Source organism: Lolium rigidum, chromosome 5 (genome assembly GCF_022539505.1).
Source record: "Lolium rigidum isolate FL_2022 chromosome 5, APGP_CSIRO_Lrig_0.1, whole genome shotgun sequence".
NCBI classification, from domain to species: Eukaryota; Viridiplantae; Streptophyta; class Magnoliopsida; order Poales; family Poaceae; genus Lolium; species Lolium rigidum.
In genome coordinates, this window is record NC_061512.1 from 38,894,038 (window position 1) to 38,911,051 (window position 17,014).

The 17,014-nt window shown below is 43.3% G+C and overlaps 1 protein-coding gene and 1 pseudogene across 1 annotated transcript; both read right to left on the reverse strand.

Annotated features, from left to right (window-relative positions):
* Nucleotides 1-2,095, reverse strand: part of LOC124655876 — a 6,120-nt pseudogene extending 4,025 nt beyond the window's left edge.
* Nucleotides 2,096-4,144: 2,049 nt separating this feature from the next.
* LOC124655878 (WPP domain-associated protein-like) lies at nt 4,145-7,524 on the reverse strand. The gene is made up of 6 exons (XM_047194706.1): nt 7,495-7,524; nt 7,059-7,142; nt 5,580-6,946; nt 5,263-5,389; nt 4,828-4,929; nt 4,145-4,712 (listed from the first exon to the last, which is right to left on the reverse strand). Exons 1-6 carry the CDS (start codon nt 7,522-7,524, stop codon nt 4,659-4,661), a joined length of 1,764 nt encoding a protein of 587 aa, XP_047050662.1. The 3' UTR covers nt 4,145-4,658.
* Nucleotides 7,525-17,014: the final 9,490 nt, after the last annotated feature.

A 17,014-nucleotide genomic window follows, 5' to 3' on the forward strand; every position in this document is an offset into this window, starting at 1 on the left:
AACATTAAGCAGAGTAAGATCAAAGCATTAAGCACAAGAACTATAAAATATTACCTGAAAATCTGTGTGGTTTGGCACAATAGATGTACCATCAAAGAAAACCCGGAACGCTGCACTGTTTACTTCAGCGGCAATCTTCGTAATCAGCCCAAACATCTTTTTATCCCAAAAGGGAGATAATCTATTAGTTGGATTTGGGACCAAGAAGATGTGGCCATATTCAACAGGATACGCCTTCAGGAAAAGATGCCCATCAGAAATGAGAAAGCATGATGCAGATGACAACTAATACTTCTATTTATGTTAACATTGACAGAGGGATGGGTTATCTGAAGGTACGTACATTTGCAATCAGCATTACTCCATCATTTGGGGGTGTAGTCAAAGGAACAACCTCCGGTTCATTCTTTTCTCCTTCCTCAATGCACAAAAGCAATTCCCCGCAGATTTTAGTAGAACTTAGCTTCGAGCATCCAAAAGGATGACTGAACTTGCCATTTTCGTTGAGCGAAAATGAATTCCACTTATCATTCATTTGAATAACAAAATCCCTTTCACCTTCAATGACCTGTACAACCATTCAAAACCATTTATTCCAGTAGAGCTCAGGGTTTATTAACAGGTTGAAGGTTTACTAAATTCTTTGAAAGGGAAATACATCATTAGTTTAATAAATGCTATGTCTGGCAGAAAATAACTGTTTGTTGGTTGAATACACTTCTAGCATTGTGACATTCCTCGATAAGTTTAAATTTATGCCACCTAGGATGGAATAGTGATGGATAACAGGACAAGTGCCAGCCAATAGTATTTTATTAAATCTTTCCCACTCCCTCCTCTCCTATTTCCTGCTGCTATGTTTCCCAACATACCCATTCCTTGAAGTACCACCCATAGCCATCACCATTGCAGCAAAAAAAAAATCAGGCTGTTATCACGAGGTCAACAACAATGCAAGAAGCGGGAATCTGAACAATAGTGGAGCTTCTGCCAAGGTAAGGTTGCAGGAATATTTAGGGACAATCATGCCACTCTGCATTTTATTCGTGGATACCGCTGAGAAGAGGTTAAGTATACAACTATACTATAAGTGTGAAATTGTAAATTAGCACTATGCTCAAACAGAAACTTAAATATAGTATATGACAATTTTTGTGTGGCTAATTTCACCTCTCTGGCTCGTATCGTATGATGATGTTGTATTTTTAGTTTGCACATCAGAATCTGAAACATGTTTAAAGTTAATATTCCCAACCATGGAAGAATTAGGAAAAATCAAAGAAGCACCTTAAGTTTGCAAGCAGTAACATCATATGCCAACTGGCCCTCCCTGGAATTATTCTCCCACTGGCGGAAACAGAAATCATCAATTACAAATGCTGCCACAATAACTCATAAAAAAATTGTGAACTCTCGGATAACACAAACCTGAGACAGAATGATTGTATCAAGTAAACTTGGGCTACCTTGATCAGCACATGCGGAGCTTTTGAGAGCATCAAGTTCACGTTGTTCTGCACCTAGACGGTAAAGATGTATCTTCACACCTGAACATCAAAGAGAAATTTCTGACTATTACAGTGCAACAATCATATATAACTGAACATGTGTTGTTATTTCAAAGGACCAACAGCAAACACATGGATAAATTTTGTGAAAAAGTTAATGTGCTTGTGTACAATTATCTAGGAATACTTTGCTATTCCATAATGCAATTGAGAATCAAGCAGGCACACATCATGAACAAAACTCTAATATAGCTATCTAACACAACATCATACAGAGTTTAAATACGTTGAAGAATAGCGGATAAGTTCACATGCACTAGTTAATCCTTCTTGGAGTACTCTAGTGTTTCCGGTACCACAAGAGTACTATTTTATTTTTGGTGGCAGACCAGTGTAGAGGATAATTACATTTTTAGACAGGCGTAACAATCAAATTGACAGTTCTAGAATTAAATATTAGACAGTCTTTCCTAAATGAGAGAACCATTTCAAAGTTCAAATAACTATTGCTTACCTTCAAACTGATCCAGAGGAGTATTCTTGCCATGGAAAGGATAGTCACCGTCTAACCTGGTGGCTGACACCATACCTACAACGCTTACTATATGCACTACTAACTGAACTGACTACAATGCTAGAAGTCTACTTCAGACTTGTGCAGCACCGCCACCAGCAAGGTAGGTCAGATCGGAAGGATGCCCCCCTGCAGACGGGAGGGCACCGCGGCCACCGTGGAAAGAAGGCGATGCAAGAAGGAACTTAGGAAAGCGATGGACACATTGTGTTCCCCTTCTCGGTGTGACCCGGGATCCTTTCCTTAGAGCCGTGGCTGATCTCCTGAAGCCAGCCCTGCCGGACTAGCTACCCACCTCTGCAGGATCAGCTTTGGTTCTTTTTCTAGGAGTTCCCGACAGGTTCTTTGGTCGTAAAATGTAGTCTTTCTGCAGGAAAATCTGTACATGAAAAAGCTTTAGCCGATAGATCAAACCCTTAACTGATACTTTAAAGGAGCATATATAATGCAGTCTGTTGCAGGACAATCTGGACATGAGCAAAGCTTTAGCAGCTAATAGATCGAAATGTTAACTTAGGTCTTAAAAAGCAATTAATCTGGAATTGCAAGCATTTCATACAAGCACATGATATTCCAGTACCACAAAGATTCTCTCTAGGACCATACTCCCACTTCTGAGCGAACTAGATAATGCATTTCGTATGCTCTACACCGTGTACCCAAACGAAAAGAAAACAGTTCCCCCCCTACATTCTCTTGAACAGAAGCAATTTCGAGCAACCAAAACCCCGAATCGGGTGAAAGATTGCAAGAATTTCGCGCAACCATCAGCGATCCCATCTGTTCTGTCGCAAGTCGTGCCAATTGCGCCCGCGGGACTCGGGGGGAACGAAGAAATCGAGGTAAAAGCTAGTGGATTGCGATCTCGCGCACAACATGAAATAAGAATAGTGGATTTAAAAGGGGATGGATCGATCGGTCGGTACCAGGGGGAGGCGCCCGTCCGTCCGGCGAAGAAGAGGAAAACAGGCGAAGGAGAGAGACGTTTGCGTTCCGGGTGGTGGAGACGCCTGTGCCAGGAAAAGTTGAGGAAAATAGGCGCTTGGCTTCTCTCCCCACTTCCCCTTTCCAATATGCACATTTTTTCAGTAAAACAATTGTACAAGTGGATACCTATTGTTTGGATGAATTTTGGTCAAACATCCATGGATTTTACAAGATCTCGTCCAAACACAAAGGATTGGAAAATAAGAGGAAACCACTTTTTTTGTTAGGACAAATGATTTGATCGATCTGCAAAGTGTGGCATAAAACTGAAACTTTTGCATAATTAATCATTTTACATGTAGTAAATGTTTTCTTCGTTTGACAAGGATAACGAAAAAAAATTGCATCCACATTGTCGACGACTGCAAAGTGTGGTGTCATTTTCGTTATGTAAATATCTACTTAAGATTTAATAAAAGAATTGTTGTTTCCCCCCAACAAAAAAATTCTAAAGTTCATATATAAGGACACTCAGTTTGTTTCTTATATGCTACAAGATGGATTATTTTTTATAAAATAGCATGCACATGCATAATACTCAAATATCTTTGCATGACACATTTTTATGGGAACAATGAGAGCTTGCGGTGTAATTGTATTCTAGGCAGGACGGATTGTGCTTGATAGCCAAACCGTGATGGGGGGAGGGAGTCACATTGTGTCCTATTTTGTGTGCATTTTTTTGACTCTTCACCCTTTAATTTTGAAATTGAATGCCTCATGGTGCTTTTGTGTAAGTTTTCTTAATGAAAAAAAAGTCTTCGCAAAATGTTGTCAAATTTAATCAAAATTTTGTTGTTGTGCGGAATGTGTTTGTTGACTAGTGCATTTATAAGCAGGATTGGAGATTTGGAGGGAAAAAGGACAAAATCTCAGAACATTCATCAAGTTTATCTGTGGTGGATTTATATTCATGCCTTCGTGAGTTTACACATCCTCCTTAATGAGATGATGAGTTCATATTTGGAAGTGCATCATACATCCTACTGGCTCATGGGCCCGTATGAGTGTCTTGTGCCATACATTGCCAAGGACTAAAATAAAACATGCCACATTTTTTTGTCAAATACTTCCATTAACTAGTTGGCAATAATACAATTTCTAGTGCTTTCCAATTCAAAAACAATGGAGTACAGAAACTGCACTAGTTACAATTTACAAATACATAATTACTGTAATACAAACTAGGACTTAAACAGTCACTAACAATACAATCTAGGGCTACAACATGCTGCACCTGCTGCATGCAAAGAAACAATCACCCAATTTTCTCAAAAAGAGAGAAGCACTACACCCACAACCCATCCTAAAAGCTATAAGGCGCACACAAATAAACCCTACAGGTTGCTATTGCCAACTACTAACTGCACACTATACAAATGAAGCCTAAAAAACCTCGGTCACACTAGCAATTGAATCATGCTGTCTATCACTGACTGCATCTAGCTCTGTAAGTTAACAACTTTGTTTCCTCCTAGTAAGTCACTGCAAAAACTGACTGTGACTGCCCAAAACTATTCTCGGGATCATGTCCAAGTCAAATGTATACACGGATAGTGTTGTTAATATTTCAGCAGAGTGTTACATTGCTAAACACTTTCTCCTTTCAACACCTTCTGCACTAGATTCAGAATCTCTGTCACCTGAAGGAATCATGAAAAACAATTATGAACCGTACAACCTTGATCGCAAGAAGGTTACATGTACAAAAAAATAGAATAACTGGTATCATGGAAATTTATGGAGTAACTCTCTTACCCCAGGATAGTGCTTCAGAACAGGAGAATAATGGTCAAGTGCTATATAGATTTTACCAAGAACACTTAAAAGGGTGTCGACCTCATCGCCAAGTATATCAACCTGAACCACATTAGAAAATAATCTATGAATTATGTCACTACAGATAAAAAATAGATACTTAAGAAACCAAGAAGTCTCATTGAGATTGAGATGATCCCAAAAAATTACATCTTATCTGGATTCCAGATTTGCCTTTTTTGTTTGGGTGGAGTGCAAAATTAACAAGCTTCATGTATTTCTCTACTAGAAATGGATATGTTATTTATCATTTTCACCATTCTTCTTTTTCATCAGTCCCAAGTTTGAAAATTGCTTGGAATTTTGTTCGACATTTTCACCTTAGAAAACTCAAACCAGCCGAAAGCAAAATGAAGCAACGCAAAGAAGGCTAACCTCTGCTTCTGCTTTCCTGAGATTCGAGCATTTAATCTCAAGTATTTGTTTATACCAGAATTCCTTCTTCTTTAATACAGAAACTTGCTGCACCAGTGGGTTGAACTGACACATTATACTAGTCAACCTGCAGAAATATTTAAAAATTAACTATCGACCAATACATTTGGAAACATGAACTAGACAAACTGCAAGTTGCTCCACTTCTGTAACATGCACATGTTTAGAATTTAGAATAGTGAGTGAACTTGCTCGGCAAGTGTGGCTCTAATTGAATAAACAGCAACATCAAAGTGGGAAGGGATATCAATGCGCACCTAATTTCACTTTGCTTCATACTTTGTGATATTCTGCTTTCAAAATCACTGTATGCTTTAGACAACTTCTCCATACTAACGAGGTCAAATTCTAGGTGTCCTTCATGACCGTCGACGCACGATGCCGATGTTCTCTTCATTTCCCGGATAGTAGCATCAAGAGACGCATTCTGTTCTTTTGCTTCCTCCAAAGCAACAGACATGGAAGTCAAGCTCTTAGTCAGCCCACATATCTCTTCCTTGCAGACATTGATCTGCTGCAGAGCCTCATACAAACAGCTCTTCATTGAACTCGACTCGCTTCTGAACTCCAAGATAAGTAGCTCCTGTTCGCAAACTTTCTCCCTGTACATCATAAGCTCGTCGTTGACCAAGTCGAATTCCTCGTGGTGCTGAACCAGAGTCGAACCTACAATAGACACAAGCTGGTCGTTCTCATACTTGAGCTTTTGCCTGTCTCTAGACATGGCACGTAGCTGCTCTTCTTTTTCCATGATCAGCTCTTGGAGCAAGCACTCCTCCTGGTTCCCATCATCAATCTGATTTTCATAGTTACCAAATACTTCTTTTAACAGAGATTGTTCCAGTAGATCTTTCAAGTGGCTCTCGATCTTTAGGTCGTCAAGCTCACCGCAGAGCTTCTGAATTTGATTCGAAAGTTTTGACTCTGACAACGAGTGTCGCGCGATACTGTTCTGCGCGTCCACCACCTGTGAATATAGCTGCTTAGCCTCTTTCCTTTTATCTGCCAGCAAGCCTCGGAGACGCTCATTCTCCTCCAGCAGAGAAGCAATTCTGTCCTTTAGTCTGCACAGCTCACCATCCTCATCGTAATCAAAACAATTATTAAGTCCCTCTTTCCTCGAGACAATGCCATCCATTTTGGAGATAGTCTGAAGCAACTTGGATTTAATGGACTCGAGCTCCCTCTCTTTCCTTAGAGGCAGGGCAGCTCCATCTTTCGCCCTCTTGAGCCTGAACAGCTCCTCGGTCTTCTTCTGCATTTCGCACTCGTGCTCCCTTCGCAGCTTCAGCCACTCCGTCTTGAGAAAACCGTTGATCTCATCGCCGCCCATGTGCTTCAGGAGCGAGAAGTCCGGGATGTAGTGCAAGGCCTCGTTCGTCTGTGCCACGACAGGAGGCTCACCGTCATCTTTCACGCCGGGGTCCGAAGCTGCTGCCACAATATTGTTAAGTTCGTCTCTCAGCGCTGCGATCTCGGAAACGTTGTCCTTCCAGCTCTTGCTCAGCGTGATGATGTGGTTTCGGTTGTCGCAGAGCTTGGTCTCGAACTGGCGGTGTAGGTTGCTGATGTAGCCCTGGATGGTGATGCCGGAGACCTCTTGCTGCAGCTCGTGCTCCAGCTGCTGCAGAAAGATAGCAAAACCATTGAAGTTAGTTTGCACTGTATCAGTCAAGACAGTCAAAAAGTTTTTCTGTCTAGTAATAATAATTACATAAGTAGGAGGATTGTTCTACTGCCAGGCAAGGCAAAAATGCAGCCATCCAACCAACATTCCGAACTGGACTGAAAAACGCGCAGGCGACCCAGAAGCAGAGGCTCTGTTAAACATTTGCAGTCAAACTGTTCATACTACTATAAGTTTGAAGTCAAACTTCTTGGATGATTTTATTACAGTAGGTTTTTTACTTATTCATTGTCTTTCCTTTTGTGATTGTCACTCCCTGCAGAATCTATCCACAGTTCCGTGTCCCGAGCACGTTAATTGACCCCTAATTATCCGCTCAATAATTAGACCGAACATGGGCTGAATTATTACTAAACTAAAGTACTAGACCTGCTTCATTGGCTGAAGAACCGATGTGCGGAAAGGAATGTTCGGTGTTCTTTCTCCGAAGTGGAGGAAAACTTAAAAAGAAAAAACAAGAGGAAGGTTGGTGTTGAGGAACTCACGGGTTCAGCCGGCGCCGGCGCCGCCGCCATGTGTTGTCCCCGGCGGCAAGAGCAGCAAAGAAGCCAACTGAACGGACGGAGCCGCCTCCCGGAGACTCTCTCTCTCAATCAAGCAATTTCCCCGGGCGGGAAACGAAAACGAAAACCCAAAAGCGGGCGCGCGGGGGAAGCAGAGCGAGGTCGAGAGAGAGAGAGAGAGAGAGACGCAGCACAGCAGCAGTGCGCTGCGCCGCGGCCTTTCCAGCAAAGGCGGCCGCTTTCTCTCTGGGATGTCCCGTCCCGTCGCGCTCCTCCGTTGGTGGAGAGAGGGAGAGGGGGGAGCGGTTGCCAGTTGGAAAGGAAGGCAGAAAAATCAGCAGGAAACTGCAGAGGGAGGGAGATGGGGCGGTGGTTGTTGCTGGCTGCTGGGTCAGGGCGAATGGGCGATGACGATGACGCTGACGGGGTTTCCGTCGGGGAAGAGGGGCCAGGGGACGCGCCGTTGGCCGTTGGTGCTGGTCGCTGTCTTTCTTCACCTGTCCACTCACGGGTCGCCCGCTCCACTGCTTTCTTCATTTTCGAGTGCACGAACTGAGACAAAACAATGAAAAATGGAAATTTCAAACGAACGTTTGGGGGACCGAGGCAGACAAAATAAAAAAATCTTAATTCCTTCAAAGCTAAATAGCATTTCATTTTATGTCCGGTGTCTCGGTACCTGAATTTAGCATCGGATATGAAAAGTATTTTCGATTTCATTTTTCTTTGATATGCCTTTCTATATGAAATTAACCACGACTCGACATAGTTCAAGTAAAATAGTGCAACGTCACAAGTCACATTTTTTTACAGATGTAAGAAAATCTCATTTGACTTAGGTTAGCAAACCTGGTGAAAAATTTACTACTTACTTCCCCTGCATTCGGGAAGAGCCCCCGTGGCAATGTACCGGTGACTGACAAATTAACGCTTCTCTTAAGCATCCACATCATATAGACATGGCAATAAAGGAGTTATGCAATGGCTTACACCACTGGTCACATAAAACAAGACATATAAATTTAGTCAAACAATGCAAAGTTTGATAAAGTTGTAAGAAAAATTATAAACATCTGCAATGTCAACCCACCCTTATTAGGGTATCATGAAATTTACATTCATACTATAGCTATATAGTAACACTGTTTTTGACCCTTTTTTCTATAATTTGGTCAAACTTTTCGCTATTTAACTTTTAACTAAATTTATACGTCTTGTTTCACGAAGCAGAGGCAGTATTCAATAAGTGCCATACCTCAAGAGTTCAGGTTATTTACTTCTCAAATTATGCGTGAGGAACACCATTAGGGTTATATTAGGTGGTAGACAGTTTGCAATAAACAGTTCAATAATTCAAGCAGCTGAAGATATGGTATAGTCGATGGCCACAGATTCAACCTAGGATTCTTCAAGTTGAGTGAGGACTCCTTTTCGTTTGATTGATTGGTCATGGTCAATCACTTTGGTGCGTTAACTTAATTTATGCTCACGAGTCCAAGCTGTACAACACCACACGAGGAATGGCAAACTGCAGAGGGGAAGCGAGAGAGGTGGCCGCAGCGTTGGAATACACGGTAGGTATTCCATGACGGCGGTTGGTTTGTCGGGGACGTCACGGCCGAAAAGCAGGAGAGAGCGCCGTTGGCAGTAGCTGTCTTGCTTTGTCTACTCACCCGCTCCAGTCACGGGTCGCCCGCTCGGCTGCTTTGAGATTCGGGGCATGTTCGCAATAGACCTTGCTACTGGTAGCACGTGTCGGAGTTTTTCTCTCCTTCGACTATTTGAACGCACGAGGTTGCGTGGACCCGGTAGACATACGAAAACCCTGGTCCAGTAGTACTCCTTCATGTCTTCGTTCGCGTGGCTAGAATTGAATTTCCCCCCTCCCCCTCTCTCGTCCAGCTACATTAGTTGAGAGTCGTCTTCCGTCGGTCGGGCCACTCCAAGGCCTCCTCTGCCGGATTAGCCGGCCGGAGATGGTCAAGGATGGGCGCCCGATTAGATAGGTTTAGTATTAGGTTTAGTTCTAGCTACTTTACCCATGTGGAGAATGGCTTTATGCTCATGGGGGTCTGGTCACGGTGGAGATATGATGGAGAGGCTCCTGGTGGCCTGTGGCCGTCTGGCTGCTTGACGCGGCGCTCCGATGGTCGAAGCCGGAGGCGGAGGGCGGCGGCGCTTCCACAACCCCTGCAATAAATCTCTCAGCTTTCTCTCTCGATATCCGTCCTGGATCTTGCTCTCCCTGGCCACCATAGTGGTGGAGAAGGCGGAGCAATCCATGATGGTTCGGTCCTTTGCAGATTGACGGAGAAGCGGTGGCGGTGGTTCTACTTCTTCTGGAGCTTCATAGCTAGAGGTAATCTTGCCTCTGCTATCCATGGCCGGCATGGCGGCCTCGAATCAACAACCTCCGGTCTGGAGGCCCTGCAGCTTCCTTCGAGCTGGAGCTCAGCGCGTTGCTACTACCAAGCGGTGTGTCCCCGGTGGCTCCAAGGCGTCCAGCAGCGACGGATCGTTGTCGGACTTGGGCGTTCGGGCATCTGTGCCCTGTTCTTCGGCGGCAACGCTTGGAGGACGTCGGCGACTCGTGGTGGTGATGCCTAGGGACTTGATTGCATTTTCTTCTTTAGTCCTAGGGTGTTTTCTGTAAGATGGTAGGCCTTATCTTCAAATATCTGGTTCTTTAGGGCGAGTGATGTAAAAGGGCATGCTTGTAATTCTGTACCCACCACTTATGATATATGAGGTTCTTCTGGGTCTTCTAGACCCCTTCTTTGTGCAAAAAAAAAGTACTCCTTCCTGTCTAATTACTTAATTATTTCTCGCAGATTTAGACGAGATAAATCTTAGAATCTGTATAGTCATTGTATCTGCTACTAATAATTTAGATCGAAGGAAGTATTTCCTTTTTTTAATACCATACCTAACAATATTTTATTTATCAAACACTCAACTCCCTAAAGATGATGCCCTCGTACAAGGGCCCACCATGCTAATTGTAGGAAAAAAGATGATTTTTGAAAGACTTTCGAGCCAATGAAATTTTGACTTTACTATGAAACTCATGTGATTATTTGGCATGATCATTTGTTGCAAAAAAGTTATTTCCTTTTAGGTGTATTCCCTTAAATGTTTATACAACAGTAGTCGAAGCTAGGGAAGTACGACTCTAAGTTCGAACACCATCTATTGTTACATCATTTCTTGTTTAAATATCTCTATGTTATCCCATTTTCGATCTAGTGGTTATACACCGTGATGTCTACGCCCCCCCCTCCTTTTCCCGTAGACGGTGTTGGGCCTCCAAGAGCGAGAGGTTTGTAGGACAGCGAAGCAAGTTTTCCCTTAAGTGGATCACCCAAGGTTTATCGAACTCGGGGAGGAAGAGGTCAAAGATATCCCTCTCATGCAACCCCGCAACCACAAAGCAAGAAGTCTCTTGTGTCCCCAACACACCTAATAGGTGCACTAGTTCGGCGAAGAGATAGTGAAATACAGTGGTATGAATAAGCAAGTAGCAACGGCACTGTAAAAGTGCTTTGCCCAGGACAAGAAACAAGCAGTAGTAACGCAAGCAGTAGTAACGCAAGAAAACAAGAAACAAGCAGCAATAGCAGTATTTAGGGACAAGGCCTAGGGATCATACTTTCACTAGTGGACACTCTCAACTTTGATCACATAACAGAATAGATAAATGCATACTCTACACTCTCTTGTTGGATGATGAACACATTGCGTAGGATTACACGAACCCTCAATGCCGGAGTTAACAAGCTCCACAATTCAATGTTCATATTTAAATAACCTTAGAGTGTAAGATAGATCAACACAACTAAACCAAGTACTAACGTAGCATGCACACTGTCACCTTCACACTATGTAGGAGGAATAGATCACATCAATACCATCATAGCAATAGTTAACTTCATAATCTACAAGAGATCATAATCATAGCCTACGCCAAGTACTAACACGGATGCACACACCGTCACCATTACACCGTGCGAGAGGAATAAAACTACTTTAATAACATCACTAGAGTAGCACATAGATAAATTGTGATACAAAACACATTGCAATCATAAAGAGATATAAATAAGCACTTCACTATGCTCTTCATAACAGATGAATAAGTATTCTGTGAAATATAGCCTAAGAGACCCACACGGTGCACACACTGTCACCTTTACACTCGTGGGACAAGGAGTCTCCGGAGATCACATAAGTAAAATTCACTTGACTAGCATAATGACATCTAGATTACAAGCATCATCATATGAATCTCAATCATGTAAGGCAGCTCATGAGATTATTGTATTGAAGTACATAGGAGAGAGATGAACCACATAGCTACCGTACATGTCCCCGAGCTCGATGGAGAACTACTCCCTCCTCATGGGAGACAAAGCAGCGTTGATGGAGATGGCGGTGGTGTCGATGGAGGAGCCTTCCGGGGCACTTCCCCGTCCCGGCGGCGTGCCGGAACGAGACTCCTGTCCCCCGCATCTTGGCTTCGCGATGGCGGCGGCTCCGGAAGGTTTTCCGTATCGTGGCTCTCGCATCGGGGGTTTTGCGACGGAGGCTTTAAGTAGGCGGAAGGGCAGGTCGGGGGGCCACACGAGGGCCCCACACTACGAGTCGGCGCGGCCAAGGGGCAGGCCGCGCCGCCCTATGGTTTGGGCGCCTCGTGGCCCCACTTCGTCTCCTCTTCGGTCTTCTGGAAGATTCGTGGCAAAATAGGACCCTGGGCGTTGATTTCGTCCAATTCCGAGAATATTTCCTTACTAGGATTTCTGAAACCAAAAACAGCAGAAAACAGCAACTGGCACTTCGGCATCTTGTTAATAGGTTAGTTCCAGAAAATGCACGAATATGACATAAAATGTATATAAAACATGTAGATATTATCAATAATGTGGCATGAAACATAAGAAATTATCGATACGTCGGAGACGTATCACACCGTCGCACATCATACAACATAACTATACGGTTTTGACAACATAGTTAAAGACTCTTAAGTCATCTAAGCAAACATGATTTTATGTTGACTTTGTTACATCGCATAAAGACATTAAAATTTTCAAAGATATCTATCATACAAACAAAACAATATCCTCTAGAAAAAAACCTAAGAATTAAGATTGTATGCTTTTTGGGTCCTCTTCATAAAAATATTATTGCCAAGATGTGTGGATACTAAATATGAAACATATCGATGAATTCACCAGACAATAAGACTAACTTGTAAGGATATTGAGAACAATCCAGTATTCTTCGTCCTATCATCTTGAAAATCTTGGTTTGTATATTTTTCCTTGCATATGTATACAGATTAGACCATGTCTTAAGGTTTTACTACCATGACAACAAGGCGTGCATCTATGAGAAAATGTTCCGTAAATGAGGTTTTGAAACATCTGCATCTTCTTTTATGTTTTGCACTCAAATTAGAAATGTAGTTGTCTTGAGAGCCAACCTGCGATTGGATTTTTAGTAGGGTGGCAACTCTCTGTTAATCAAAACCTAGGTTTAACATAATGTATCTTAGTAAGCTAGAATATAGCATTCGGTGGAGGGACGTTCTCGTCACTTGCGAGAATCTGTGGTGATCTAGCCTCTCTTGTGTCATTAGTAATAAACAAATTTCATTGTGAAGGGTGAACTCGGCGATAGTGCGACTAATATGATAACTTAATTATTCTTAAAGTTCAGTTAATCCAAACTTTTATATTCGTTTTATGTGTGGGTGGGTGTCTCATGTGTTCGTGTCGATAGTTGCAACTATTATGATGACTTCATTAACCTTTTTTAGTTACTCCAAACTTTTGTCAGTGTTTTATGCGTGTGTGGATCATATGGTAGTCAAATAAAACTGTTATTTTTGTTTACTCAAGCATGCACACAACGTAAGACAGTGTGTTGCGGTCAAAACCCACCGGCGGGCAGCGACGGGCAACACAGTAGAGCCGGGAACAACTTAGGGCTGCGGCTGGCCCTGGTCCCTCCGAGCGACGGCCCGCAAAGCCTCTGGTACACACGTCCGATGCCGATGCAAGGGCGTGCCACCCGACCTATACCCGGTCGTGAAGGTGATGGAGATGCCTCGCTTAGTTTCCCGCATGGCATACACGTAAACATTAAATACGAGCCTCGATCGGCTCTCGAGTTATCCCGTGAATCGGCTCAAGGAGCCGATCCACCCATGATTCGTACGAGGTGCACGAATATATGGTGGTCCCGCTTGATCAAGATAAAGCTAAAACGATCTACGACGATTTAGGGTTTTCACCGCATAATCGGATCATCCTACTCACGATTGGCCTCGCGGCCACGCACGGTGATCGTGAGCCGATCCTAGACAAGGCCTAAAAACCAACACGAGGTTGATCCCGGAACATCCTGTCTAGGACTAGCAAACGACACCCTACGTGCCGCTGGATCCTCCAACTCTTTGTAAGGCCTAACTATTGCGGATATTAAACTAATCCTTGAAGAACAAGGAGCAACCGTAACGGATCGGATCTACTAAATAATGATCAAGTGGGTGCCGCCCCTACACCTAAGATAGGTGTAAGGGCGGCTAGATATGCAAGGGTTGCACTACGATAGCATGTTATACGAAGAACAATGCTAACCCTAACATATCTAAGATAACTACGTTGCTCGCCATCAAAAAGGCTTCAGTACGAGCAACGCATGAACAACATAAAGCTTCTGCTGCCTAGATCGCAAGATGCGATCTAGGCAGCATGATGCTTACCGGTAGAAACCCTCGAGACGAAGGAGTTGGCGATGCGCCGAGATTGATTTGTTGGTTGAACGTTGGTTGTTGTTTTTTTCCATAAACCCTAGATACATATTTATAGTCCAGGGGACTTTCTAATTTAGGCGTGCACCTAACCGTGTGATGACGCGTAAAGCACACGCTCGTTGGGAACCCCAAGTGGAAGGTGTGATGCGTACAGCAGCAAGTTTCCCTCAGTAAGAAACCAAGGTTTATCGAACCAGTAGGAGTCAAGAAGCACGTTGAAGGTTGATGGCGGCGAGATGTAGTGCGGCGCAACACCAGGGATTCCGGCGCCAACGTGGAACCCGCACAACACAACCAAAGTACTTTGCCCCAACGAAACAGTGAGGTTGTCAATCTCACCGGCTTGCCGTAACAAAGGATTAACCGTATTGTGTGGAAGATGATTGTTTGCGTAAAACAGTAGAACAAGTATTGCGATGAGATTGTATTTCAAGTAAAGAGAATTGGACCGGGGTCCACAGCTCACTAGAGGTGTCTCTCCCATAAGACAAACAAGCATGTTGGGTGAATAAATTACGCTTGGGCAATTTACAAATAAAGAGAGCATGACCATGCACATACATATCATGATGAGTATAGTGAGATTTAATTGGGCATTACGACAAAGTTCATAGACCGCCATCCAACCGCATCTATGCCTAAAAAGTCCACCTTCAGAGTTATCATCCGAACCCCTCCAGTATTAAGTTGCAAAGCAACAGTACAATTGCATTAAGTATGGTGCGTAATGTAATCAACAACTACATCCTTAGACATAGCATCAATGTTTTATCCCTAGTGGCAACAAGCACAACACAACCTTAGAACTTTCTCGTCACCGTCCCAGTGTCAATGCGGCATGAACCCACTATCGAGCATAAGTACTCCCTCTTGGAGTTACAAGCATCTACTTGGCCAGAGCATCTACTAGTAACGGAAAGCATGCAAGATCATAAACAACACGTAGATATAACTTTGATAATCAACATAACAAGTATTCTCTATTCATCGGATCCCAACAAACGCAACATATAGAATTACGGATAGATGATCTTGATCATGTTAGGCAGCTCACAAGATCCGACAATGATAGCACAATGGGGAGAAGACAACCATCTAGCTACTGCTATGGACCCATAGTCCAGGGGTAGACTACTCACACATCACACCGGAGGCGACCATGGCGGCGTAGAGTCCTCCGGGAGATGATTCCCCTCTCCGGCGATGGTGCCGGAGGCGATCTCCCGGATCCCCCGAGATGGGATCGGCGTTGGCGGCGTCTCCGGAAGGTTTTCCGTATCGTGGTTCTCGGTACCGGGGGTTTCGTCACGGAGGCTTTAAGTAGGCGGAAGGGCAAGTCGGAGGGGGCACAGGGCCCCACACCACGGGCCGGCGCGGCCAAGGGGGGGCCGCGCCGCCCTAGGGTTTGGGCACCCCGTGGCCCCACTCGTTTCGTCTTCGGACTTCCGGAAGCTTCGTGGAAAAATAGGCCCCCGGGCTTTGATTTCGTCCAATTCCGAGAATATTTCCTTACTAGGATTTCTGAAACCAAAAACAGCAGAAACAAAGAACCGGCACTTCGGCATCTTGTTAATAGGTTAGTTCCGTAAAATGCACGAATATGACATAAAGTGTGCATAAAACATGTAGATAACATCAATAATGTGGCATGGAACATAAGAAATTATCGATACGTCGGAGACGTATCAGCATCCCCAAGCTTAGTTCTCGCTCGTCCCGAGCAGGTAAAACGATAACACGTATAATTTCGGAGTGACATGCCATCATAATCTTGATCATACTATTTGTAAAGCATATGTAGTGAATGCAACGATCAAAACAATGTATATGACATGAGTAAACAAGTGAATCATAAAGCAAACACTTTTCATGAATAGCACTTCAAGACAAGCATCAATTAAGTCTTGCATAAGAGTTAACTCATAAAGCAATAATTCAAAGTAAAGGTATTGAAGCAACACAAAAGAAGATTAAGTTTCAGCGGTTGCTTTCAACTTGTAACATGTATATCTCATGGATATTGTCAACATAGAGTAATATAATAAGTGCAATAAGCAAGTATGTAGGAATCAATGCACAGTTCACACAAGTGTTTGCTTCTTGAGGTGGAGAGAAATAGGTGAACTGACTCAACATTGAAAGTAAAAGAATGGTCCTCCATAGAGGAAAAGCATCGATTGCTCTATTTGTGCTAGAGCTTTGATTTTGAAAACATGAAACAATTTTGTCAACGGTAGTAATAAAGCATATGCATCATGTAAATTATATCTTATAAGTTGCAAGCCTCATGCATAGTGTACCAATAGTGCCCGCACCTTGTCCTAATTAGCTTGGACTACCCGGATTATCACCGCAATACATATGCTTTAACCAAGTTTCACAAAGGGGTACCTCTATGCCGCCTGTACAAAGGTCTAAGGAGAAAGCTCGCATTTGGATTTCTCGCTTTTGATTATTCTCAACTTAGACATCCATACCGGGACAACATAGACAACGGATAATGGACTCCTCTTTTAATGCTTTAAGCATTCAACAACAATTAATTCTTTTCTCATTAGAGATTTGAGGATGTTTGTCCAAAACTGAAACTTCCACCATGGATCATGGCTTTAGTTAGCGGCCCAATGTTCTTCTCTCACAATATGCATGCTCAAACCATTCAACTCAGTGTAGATCGCCCTTACT